The sequence below is a fragment of the Mastomys coucha genome, unplaced genomic scaffold (genome assembly GCF_008632895.1).
Source record: "Mastomys coucha isolate ucsf_1 unplaced genomic scaffold, UCSF_Mcou_1 pScaffold12, whole genome shotgun sequence".
NCBI lineage: Eukaryota > Metazoa > Chordata > Mammalia > Rodentia > Muridae > Mastomys > Mastomys coucha.
Window position 1 is genome coordinate 10939967 of NW_022196894.1, and position 11483 is coordinate 10951449.

Sequence of the window (11483 nt, forward strand, 5' to 3'; positions counted from 1 at the left end):
AACAACTTTTATAATACTTACTTTTATTGTTATAATATTTTATAAATTTTAAGGAATACGACAAAAATATAGGTCTTGAAGGGGGGGTCTATGGGAGGAGCGGTGGTACAAAAGGGGAACAAGAATGTGATTCAATTCTATTTAATTAAAATATGTTTTTAAATGTTAACAAATTCAGATAAATTGAAATCATGTAACTTTTCTGCTAATGCAATAAAAGTTAAATTAAAAAAAAAGAATCCTCTGCTTCATGTGACATAGTAGCTGGGATTGTAGGCATGGACCACCACTCTGCTCTAGTGTTCATTTTTAAGGTAGCAGGCACAAAGCTATGTGTACTGTAACCTGGTATTAACACCCATTAATAATGGTGTTTTTAAAAGACTGTGGTCCAAGCTGACTTCCTGCCAATCTGTGTGCAACTTTGCAGTTCTTGTACTTGGGTCTAGTTGCTTCCACCTCTGCTTCGTGGTTGTTAGAGATGGTCAAGGGCTGCAGTAGCTGCTGCCTCTGCCTGTTCCTGCTCCTCTTCCTTCCCCCCTTTCCCCTCCAATTTCTCTTTTTTTCCCTTCTCTCTTCCCTTCTCTTACTTCTCATTTTTTTCTCACTATCATCTCAGGGTTCATGTGCCCCGGGCTGGCCTTCTCAAGGATGACCTTGAACTTCTGATCTTCCTGCTTCTGTCTCCTGGGTGCTGAGATTATAGGCATGCAAGGGATGGAACCCCAGACCTCACAAATGTTAGGTAAACCCTGTACCAACTGAGCTGCATCCAGGTCTCTGCATCTCCATCAGTGATTGCTTTTCTATCTCCTAGAGCAGAACAGCCTAACGTGGTTAATACCTCTTGAAAAGTTATTACACAGTAAACTTCAGTAAATAACTCTGAAAGAAATGACTCTTCATGAGACATTTTGCATGCTTTCTGTGGTAGAGAGCAGTGCTGCAGGGGTTTGTGAGACATTTCCAAATAAAAAGAAAAATCTTATATTTTGAAGATTGCAGTTTCATAAGTAAGAGGTGTAGCTGTCACTTGCCTCCTGTGGCTTTCCCTGTCCTTTTAAAATGGTTTAAAAATGTATATGGTTTTGATGGAAATGCCATTCCTGCGCTGCTAGTTGGTGTGTGAGTTATCAAGCTGAGTCCTGGTCCCTGCTCAGTTTCTCTGCAGTACCTGAGATGGATTCGTAAGACTCTTCTCTATAATAAGGCCTCTTCCTCCCATCTGTGAGAGCACCACTGTGATGATGGTTTATGTGTGCTCGGTCCAGGGTGTGGCCCTATTGGAGTGGGCTGTTGGAGTAGGTGTGTCATTGTGGGTGTGGGCTTTGAGACCTTCATTTTAGTTGCCTGGAAGTGAGTATTCTGCTAGCAGTCTTCAGATGAAGTAGTAGAACTCTCAGCTCTTCCTCCTCCATGCCTGCCTGGATGCTGCTATCCCCCACCTTGATGATACTGGACTGAACCTCTGAACCTGCAAGCCAGTCTCAATTAAATATTGTCCTTCTATAAGAGTTGCCTTGGTCATGGTGTCTGTTCACAGCAGTAAAACCCTACCTAAGACAAACACCTCCCCTAAAACCCACCCACACAACTTCCATCAGTTTCTTTTCTAAAGATCAAGTTTTAACCTTTACTAGGCAAGATAATAATGATTTGAGAAGGTTTTGTTTTGTTTTTTCCTGCTGAGCACTGTCTCACATGCCTACAGTCCTAGCACTTAGGAGGTTGAAGCAAAAGAATCATAAGTTCAAAGTCAACCTGAGATACATAATGAGTTTCAGGCCAGCTGGGGCCACATAGTTAAATCCTATCTCAAAAACCTCTCTCCCCTCCCTCTCCCGTTTCCCTCTCTGCTTTGCCCTTCCTCTTCTCTCTGTGGGTTCATGTTCATGTTTGTGCAGGTGCATGTTCATATGGAGGTCAGACATTGTAAGACAAAGTCTGTTTGTATGTAGCTTGTATACCAAGCTAGCCGGCTCATGGGCTTCTTAGGATCCTGTCTCTGTCTCTTATCTTGCCAAGAGATCACTGGAATTACAGACATGCGCTACCACATCTGACTTACCTCAGTGCTGGGGCTCTGAACTTAGCTTGTCACACTTGCTCAGCACTTTACCCAATTATCTGTCTCCTCAGCTCAGGAAGCCCCGTTCTCAAACTCCTCTGGCAGCAGTACTAGCTGTGTTTTCTAAACTGGGAACTATATCCAATACCTATAGGGAGTGGATTCTCTGCTATAAGCTTCAATTGAGTATAGCTGCCCTGGTGATGATTTTTGACAGGATCCCATCTTGGTTCACTGGCAACCTTTTCCAATTGGATCGTTTCTCAGACAGGCTGTTCCTTGTGAATTTCTATTGGTAGCTGTGCAAAAGGCCTAGGTCTAGAGTCTCAGGCTCAGAGGCTCACCTAGCCACTGGTTTATTGTAGGTTAGTCCCACACTTGCTTGAGCTCAGTTTGGGCTTGGTTCAGCTCCTGAGACCCAGCTGAGCCAGTCATAGAAGTAGAGGTATGTTCAAGCTTGTGCTTCCTCCCGATGATGTCACAGCTACCTGAACCATACAGAGTGAGAGTGAGGTTTCTCATAAAGGAACATTGGGGTACTATTACTACAGGAAGATGGAAGAATCAGTGAGCAGTTCAGGGAGGGAGTGTTTATAAATCATCCCCTTTCTGTCATTTCGGGTTCCATGCCTTGATGAGCCATGGATGGGATAACACAGTGACATGTTCTCTCTGAATTAGGGAAAGAGAAATAGTAGGTCTCTTGTTTGTAGCTTGTATAACAAGCTCTAGCTGGCTCATGAGCTTCTGAGGATCCTGTCTCTGTCTCTTGTACTGATGTTTTTACAGCCAAAAAGTAGTTTTGGTTTTGTCTTGAAGAGTGATTTTGATGTGTATATGCATGTGGACACCCATGAAGGTTGACATCAGGTGTCTTGGATACTCTCCACTTGTTTTTTGTTTTTTTTGTTTTGTTTTTGATAGTTTTTATACACTTTGGCCGTACTCAGCCCTCCATCCTTTCTTCAGTCCCCACACCTCAAATTCCCATCCCACTATCTTGTCTTGTTTTTGTTTTTGTTTTTGCTTTGTGACATACTGGTTTAACTAGGGCTGGTTGAGTCTACACCTTCTCTTTTGAGGCATGGTGTCAATGAACCTGGAGCCCACTGCTTTGGTCAGAGCAGCTGGCCAGTGAGCTCTGGGGATCCTGCTGTTTGTATCACACAACCCTCCAGCACCGGGGTTATAGCCTAGCTTCTTACATGAGTGTTTGGGATTGAAATGCAGGTCCTCGAGCTGTGTGGCAGGCACCATACCCACTGAGCCATCTCTTCAGCCTACTCCCATCCCACACTTTATGCCAGGTCTCACTGTGTTGCCCAGGTTGGTTTCAAATTCCTATTGGGCTGCAAACCTCTTTTCTCCATTTCCCAAATGGTAAGTGTCCTTGGACTCTGTTTTCCTCCTTTGTTCTGGGTTCGAATTTTATCTACTTTCCTTTCTTTTCCTGGATTGCTGCAGAGGATCCATTTTACTCCTTGGCCCTCTTCAGCCAGCCACGCCACCAGAATGAACTTCTGAGTCCAAGAGTCTGTCTGTCACTGAGTGCCCCAGTGGCTCCTCCTGGCAACCAAGCATTCCTTCTTTTCTCTTTCTGTCCTTCTGTCTTTCCAGTGTCTTGCTCTGCGGCCCAGCTTAGCTAAGGATCTTACATCTGCCTGCCTCAGCTTCCCAAGTGTCCACCACTGTACAGTTTGGCATTAAGTTTGTTTATGTATTTGAAAGGCTGGCTGTGATTTAGCCCTGGAGTTGGCTCTGTTTTCAGTCTTCCTCAGATGCCACACAAACCTAACTACTGCTCTGCCGTCTGTGAGTTTGGTGTCCTCCTTTTCCTCATCCATCCGTTTTCCTATTCTACTTTTCTTTGAGACAGGGTCCCAGACTGGCTTTGAACTTGTGACCTTTTGGCCTCAACTTCCTGAGTGTTGGGATGCCAGAGGCACTGTGCCCAACTCTTCACCACCTTGCTAGGAAGCCCACTTTGACTTCAGGTTGAGTTTTGGAAATCTCTATCCCAGTGCTGCTTCTCAGGGGCACATCCATGTCCAAACTTACCAACAGATAATCTACACATCTAGCCATTTGTTGTGGGTCAGCATCTCATGCAGAGTTCTGTCCCCATACTCACCTAGGACTAGACAGCAATTTATGTATAACTTCCATCTCCTTCCAATACTAGTCCCCAAGAGGAGCCAGGGATCTAGAAGATATCTTATTTGGATCTAAGTGCTAAGTGTTTGTGGGGAGATGTACATAAGCCCTGGGCTGCAACTAAAGGTAGGCTACTTTTTATTTGGATTTAGTTTTGATTTTAGAGGAAGCATCTTTTTTTATTTGATCTAGCATAAAGTTTGGACTTTTAGAGTTGTTTTTTATTATGTTTTGCTTTGTTGTTTTTTTAAATTAAAGATCAGCTGTTACCCAGAAGAGTCAGTAATAATTTTCAAACTCTTCTCCTAGACATCATGCCACAGGAAGAGTGAGCTCTTGCCCATTTTACCATGGAGGACTTGGGAAAGACTTTTGGATCAGAGGAGGAAGAAGCAAACTATTGGAGAGACCTGGCCATGACCTACAAGCAGAGGTCAGTCCTGTAGCTTCCCTCCCTGTTTTCCCTGGGAGTGTGGTGGGCACCATGCATGCAGTCTTACTATGAAATGAAGAAAGTAGGATCACCTTTCTCTACAGAGGCTCCCGAGCAGTTGGGAACTCAGTCTGTCTGAAGCAGCAGCTATGAGAGGTAGAGTGGGATTTGAAAACTGAGTCACCTAACCATTCTAACATCTCATTGTATGATCTAGATGGGTCTTTATCTATGTCTGGTCTTCTATGGGGAAGAAGATTTATCTATACCTATCAAAATAGACTGTTGCTGGAGATATGGTTCAGAGTTAAAGCACTTTTTTTGTAGAGGATCCAGGGTCAGTTTCCAGCAGCCACATGGTGACTCATAACCATTCTTAACTCTAGTTCCAGAAGATCCGATACCTTCTTCTGACCACCTTGGGTATTAAGCTTGCATTTGATCTACATACATGCCTGCAGGCAGAACACTTGTACATATAAAATAAAATTGAAAAAAAGATAGCCTCTTGAAGATTTTAAATTTAAAACTAGTGTTTCAGTGCACAGATCTATAAAAGAGATGGGGGGAGGGATTCAACACTGTAATTCAGACTGGTCTTGAATTCTTGAGCCTCCTGCCTCAGTCTCCTGAATGCTAAGATTATAGCTGTGTACTTCAATGCCAGCTCTGACAAACTGTTGTCTTTTCCATAAAAATGGCAATAATGGTGGCTGAATAAAGTCATGATCCACACAACCGATTTTGTGACACAATACCAGCATCATTAATTCTGTGATAAATTTATTTGTAATACTGCTACAGGGCAGAGAATACACAGGAAGAACTCCGAGAATTCCAGGAAGGAAGCCGGGAATACGAAGCTGAATTGGAGACCCAGCTGCAGCAAATTGAAACCAGGAACCGGGACCTATTGTCAGAGAATAACCGCCTTCGAATGGAGCTGGAGTCTGTGAAGGTGAGGGGCCCCTGGGAACATGTGGACAAGGTAGGGATGGCTTGTGGCAAGCAGGGGTTGCGTGGCTGAAGAAGTAAGGAAGTAACTGCACCAGGCCCACTCCTTTCTGCCCTCCCAGTAGGTGGAAATCCATGAAAAGCAAGCTATATACATGGCCTACAGCCCTTCTTGGTGGTCTCTGTACTGATTTCACAAGGAACATGGCAAAGAGACTTCTTCAGAGACTGCCCATATAACTCATGGGTTTCACTTCTGGACACAGAGACTACAGAATATCATCTTCTAGAACATTCTGTTGGACCATGCTGGTCATAAGCAGGTTTATTAATGGGTCACTGCAGTAGTTTTACCCAGACCTCTTCTTGGCTTTATTTTCCATGGTTTGGATTACAAACAAAATCCAAAAAATAGGGCTGGAGAGATGGCTCAGCGGGTAAGAGCACTGACTGCTCTTCCAGAGGTCCTGAGTTCAAATCCCAGTAACCACATGGTGGCTCACAACCATCTGTAATGAGATCTGATGCCCTCTTCTGGCGTGTCTGAGGACAGCTACAGTGTACTCATGCACATTAAATAACTAACTAACTAACTAAATAAATAAATCTTTAAAAAAAAATCCAAAAAATATTAAATTGGAAAATCCAGAGATAAACAAGTTATACGTTTTAAATAACTTTTATTATGGTATAATATAATCATTCCATTTTGTAATTATTATTAACTTCTTAGTTTGTAGACTAAGCATTATGTGATAATACAGTAAACATGGGAATAACAAAACATGTATAGGGTTTGGTGGTGTCTGAAGTTTTGGGGGATGTAGCAGAATGTCTTAGAATGTGTCCTTTCAGGTAAAAATGAAACACTGTCTTGCCCTTTGAGCCTGGACACTGTTGTGAGTGAGCCACTGAGCTTTGTGTTGTGAGGCAGTTGAGTAGTGTCTGCCTTCATCTGCCAGAAGCAAATAGCACTCCCAAATTCTGTGATTGTGATGGTCAAAAATACCTCTAGGCTGTCAAGATGGCTCAGCTGGCTCAGCTGGTAAAGGTGCCTGCCATCAAGCCTGGTGACCTGAGTTTGATTCCTAAGACTGACATGGTGGTAGGAGAGAACTGGTGCTGGCCAGTTTTTCTCTGTCCTCTGTACCCATCATGAGTGGGATCTCTCCTTCTATCACATGGGTTCCAGGGATCTAGCTCAGGTCATTGGGCTTGGTTGCAGTTGCCACTTTGCCAGCTCAGTTTCATGTTTGTTTGTTTGTTTGTTTTGTGATAGAATCTCTTTGCACTTTCAAGGTTTTAGATTTTTTTTTTATTAGATATTTTCTTTATTTACATGTAAATTTCTCCATTCCCAGTTTCCCCTCCAAAAAACAAAGAAACAAACAAAAACAAACCCCTGTTGCCTCCCCCCTCCCCATGCCTGCCACCCCACCCTCTCCCACTTATTGGCCCTGGCATTCCCCTACACTGGGGCACAGAACTTTCACAGGGCCGAGGTCCTCTCCTCCTATTGATGATCAAATTGCAATCCTCTACTATACACATGCTGCCAGAACAATCAGACCCCTCCATGTGCGGTCCTTGGTTGGTGGTTGAGACCCTGGGAGCTCTGAGGGTAAAAGTGGAACCTCAGAGATTCTGGGAATCGAACCCTGGATCCAATAGCTGCAAAGCATGTGCTCTACCACTGAGCTACACCAGAAGCTCTTCAAGGTTTTATAAATATATATTTAATAATCTCAGAAGCTAAGATTTATGAAGCTTCCCCAAAAATCAAGGTTTTTAACTTCCTTTGAGAGAGATGCCTGACTTCATAAGGCCTGCATTAGTTCATACCAATGGATAGCTGGGCCCAGCCTGTTCTGGTCACACCAAATACTATCTCTTGCTCTTGTCCTATGTAGGGTCCAAATTTCTCGTTGACCCTGGAAGTATTTTCATTTGGCCTCTGTTCTAATTCTCACATTAAAGAGGCCTCAGGGATGGAAGCTGTAGAGAGGAAGGCTTGTGACAGGAACAGGCTGGGGATGGTAACTCCTGGAGATGGTAAGAGGCCTTTCATAGGCAAGAGCTGCATACATACTCTTCAGTTATTGAGTAATTTTGTGCTTAGAGACGGAACTTTTGAGCTTGCATTACAACCTCTGGCCAGAGGCATGAGGCTCCACGTGGAGACTAAGGGGAAAAATACTGTAGAGAGAGCCTCCCATTTGTAATTGCCTATTAGTCACCTATGTCAAGTGTATCAGCTGTTCATCAAGCCTTGAATTCAGCAGCCTGTGAGGCATCAAACAGCATGTACTGAGCCTCCATCAGCTGACAGTGAAAGCTCAGTGAGAGCAATTTTCATGTCCTAAACTCAAACTATCTGAATCTGTACAGGCAGAGGATCTGGGTCTCCACATCTTAATGATCTAGGATCCAGTTTCTTTTTGCTTATGTGCAGAAACTTGCTTTTGTCTTCTTGCCAGGAAACCCCAGAAGCCTTAGGATGTTGAAGGTTGCTTGATGTTGTCAACCTATAAATCACTTAATGACCACTGTGATCATTCTTTCACAGAGGCTCTTATCACCCACTCTGGTCTAGGTACCATTTATTATCTCCTGTACATCTGAGTGAGTCTCACAATAGCTTTGCTTCTTGAATCTAGGCAAGAAGAGGAGCTAGCTTTTCTCTTTTTTTTTTTTTTTTTTTTTTTTTTTTTTTTTTTTTTTTAACTTCCTTGATGTGGTGGTTTGAATAGGAGTGGCCCCATAGTCTTTTGTGTTTGAATGCTTTGCCCATAGGGAGTGGCACTATTAGGTGGTGTGGCCTTGTTAGAGTAGGTATGGCCTTATTGGAGGAAGTGTGTCACTGTGGAGGCAGGCTTTGAAGTCTCGTATGCTCAAGCTAGGCCTAGTGTGGTAGTCTCCTGCTGCCTGTGGATCTAGAAGTACAACTCTCACCTCCTCCTCTTGCACCATGTCTTCTGCCTGCCTGCCACCATGTTTCTTGCCATATTTCTCACCTTGATGATAATGGGTGAAACCTTTGAGCCTGTAAGCCAGCCCCCAATGCAATGTTTTCCTTTATAAGAGTTACCATGGTCATGGTGTCTTTCCACAGCAATAGAAACCCTAACTCATACAACCAGCATGGAAATTGCTTAGTGTCTTTGCTGTAAGAGTACATGCTCTGGTGACCCTGATCTTGGCTGTGTTATTTGTTGAAGATCAACTTTGGGCCAGGCCAGTGAGTCTTAGTTTCTATATCTCTGGTGTTGGCTCAGGTGAATTAACACACAGTAGGTTCATAAGTGTTAACTACTCCAGATGGGCAGCAGCTAACCAGTGAGGTGTCACCAGAACTGTTCCTTCCTCTTAGAAAGCACTGGCCAATCAAACTGATCTTCCCTTACTTTGCTGTGGACTGTCTTGGATCCAAAAGTTAGGAAGATTGTCATTAAATATCTGATGACTCCTTTTGTGAAGTACAAGCAACTAAAGTCATGCCTGCTGTTCTGCTCAAGTACAGTGCTCAAGCACAAAGCAGTGCCATATTGAGTTGTAGCTGGGGCCTGGGTGGGTGCATGTGACTATGGACACCTTGAATGATTCATTTGAAGGTCAGTGGGCTCTGCAAGGACCAGGTGAGAGTGGACAGGATGGCATGTAGCAGGTGGTGAGAGGATTGGCAGGCCCATGGTTGGGAAACTTGGGGAGTGCATTCTTTGAATGACTGTCACTTATCCTTCACAGCATCTTCTGTTGTCCTGGCTAGTTTTGCGTCAAGCTGGAGTCATCTGAAAGGCAGGAACCTCAGTTAAGAAAATGTTTTCACTATAGGGCATTTTCTTAATTAGTGGTTATTGGGGAGGGCCTATCCCGTTGTGCATACGGCCATCCCTGGGCTGGTGGTCTTGAGTTCTATAAGAAGGAAGGCTGAGCAAGCCATGAGGAGCAAGCCAGTAAGCAGCATCCCTCCATGGCCTCTGCATCAGCTCCAGGTTCCTGCACTGTTTGAGTTCCTGTCCTGACTTCCTTTGATGATGAAGAGTGATATGGAAATACAAGCCAAATAAACCCTTTCCTTACCAAGTTGCTTTGGTCATGGTGTTTCATCACAGTCATAATAACCCTAACCAGGACAACAACTGCTTCTCATCAGAAATTTCAGGTCTGTGGAGAGAAGGTTCTATTGACTGAGCTCGGGGGAGGCTGGGAGAGGAGGTCTGAAGCTGCTTCATAGGGGTCATATGAAGAAATACCTCAAAGACCCTAAAACGAAGAGAGAGATTCCCTAGGATGTTGGGGTCATATTGTGACTGTGCCTCAGTAGGGGTTGAGAATGCTTGTACAAAAGCCCCAACACTGCATAAACTGACTGTACCTGGAAGATGGAGACAGGACAGGCAGTTCAAGAGTATCCTTTGCTTCTTGGGTACATGGCTTGTTTGAGGCCAGTCTGGCACACATGAAATATTATCTCAAGGAAAGAAGACGAGGTACTGTTGCTGGGGTGGAAAGAAGGGGAAGAGCTATCAAATGTCTTATACAGGTAGATAGCACCATCCATGAGTGACATCCTGTATTTGATAGTGGGGTGATGATAAGGAAGGGATGCAAGCATGGATTGTCAGTCTTCAGTCACTGCCCAGACTTCTGGTCTGTCCTGCAGGAGAAGTTTGAAATGCAGCATTCAGAGGGTTACCGGCAGATCTCTGCCTTGGAGGATGACCTGGCTCAGACGAAAGCCATTAAAGACCAACTGCAGAAATACATCAGGGAACTGGAACAAGCCAATGATGACCTGGAAAGAGCCAAACGGTAGGCGGGGCAAAGAAAGTTTTGTGAGGTGACAACCATAGACCTGAGTGTGAAGAAATTAGTGCTGAGCATGACAAAGCCCTAATGGCTCGTGGGCCAGGTGGAGTATGTTTACCATTTCTGGTGTTCTGCCTGCCTTCCTGAAGATGAGAGTTTTTGTCTGGTTTCTTCTTCCTCCAGTTTAAAAGACTGCCCTCAGGATTTCTATAGAATAGGACTATTTATGATAGACTCTTGCTTACATGAGAATGTCTTTATTTGTCTCCATTCTTGCATATATGTATGTGTGAATACCCATGCACACCCATGAACATTTGTGTTTGTGAATGTGGATGCACACTTAACAGAAATCAGGACAAACTTGAGTATTCTTGGTCCTTACCTTACCTTCCATGTTAGACTCATGTGAACTGGTCTGTGAGCTTTCAGATTGTCCTGTCTCCCTGTAGGTATGCTGAGACTGCAGACACACCTTTTGTTGTTGTTGTTGTTGTTGTTTTTTGTTTTTTGAGACAGGGTTTTTCTGGGTGTCCTGGAACTCACTCTGTCAACCAGGCTGGCCTCAGAACTCAGAAATCCGCCTGCCTCTGCCTCCCAAGTGCTGGGATTAAAGGCATATGCCACCACCACCTGGCCACACTCTCATTTTAACATATCTAACTTTTTCATGGATTTTGGAGATTAGAATTCTGGTCTTCATCCTGTGAGGACCTATGAGCCCTCCCCTCTGGAGATCTTTGAGATAGGCTCTTGCTGTATACCCTCCAGCTCACAGCTGTGCCGTATACCCTCCAGCTCACAGCTGTGCTGTATACCCTCCAGCTCACAGCTGTGCTGTATACCCTCAGCTCACAGCTGTGCCGTATACCCTCCAGCTCACAGCTGTGCCGTATACCCTCCAGCTCACAGCTGTGCCGTATAACCTCCAGCTCACAGCTGTGGTGTATACCCTCCAGTTCACAGCTGTGGTGTATACCCTCCAGCTCACAGCTGTGCTGTATACCCTCAGCTCACAGCTGTGCTGTATACCCTCAGCTCACAGCTGTGCTGTATACCCTCCAG

General features: G+C 44.4%; 1 protein-coding gene across 5 annotated transcripts in view; it reads left to right on the plus strand.

Moving 5' to 3' along the window:
* Nde1 (nudE neurodevelopment protein 1) overlaps window positions 1–11483 on the plus strand; it is a 39188-nt gene that overhangs the window by 6098 nt on the left and 21607 nt on the right. For 3 of the 5 annotated variants that reach the window (XM_031363145.1, XM_031363141.1, XM_031363143.1), the window contains exons 2-4: window positions 4532–4655; window positions 5460–5613; window positions 10273–10421. In XM_031363145.1, coding sequence (XP_031219005.1) covers window positions 4573–4655; window positions 5460–5613; window positions 10273–10421 — 386 coding nt within the window. In that variant the 5' untranslated portion in view covers window positions 4532–4572. Of the gene's footprint in view, window positions 1–4259; window positions 4349–4531; window positions 4656–5459; window positions 5614–9617; window positions 9772–10272; window positions 10422–11483 lie in introns of those variants that run through there. The other 2 variants (XM_031363142.1, XM_031363146.1) reach the window with 2 other exon arrangements.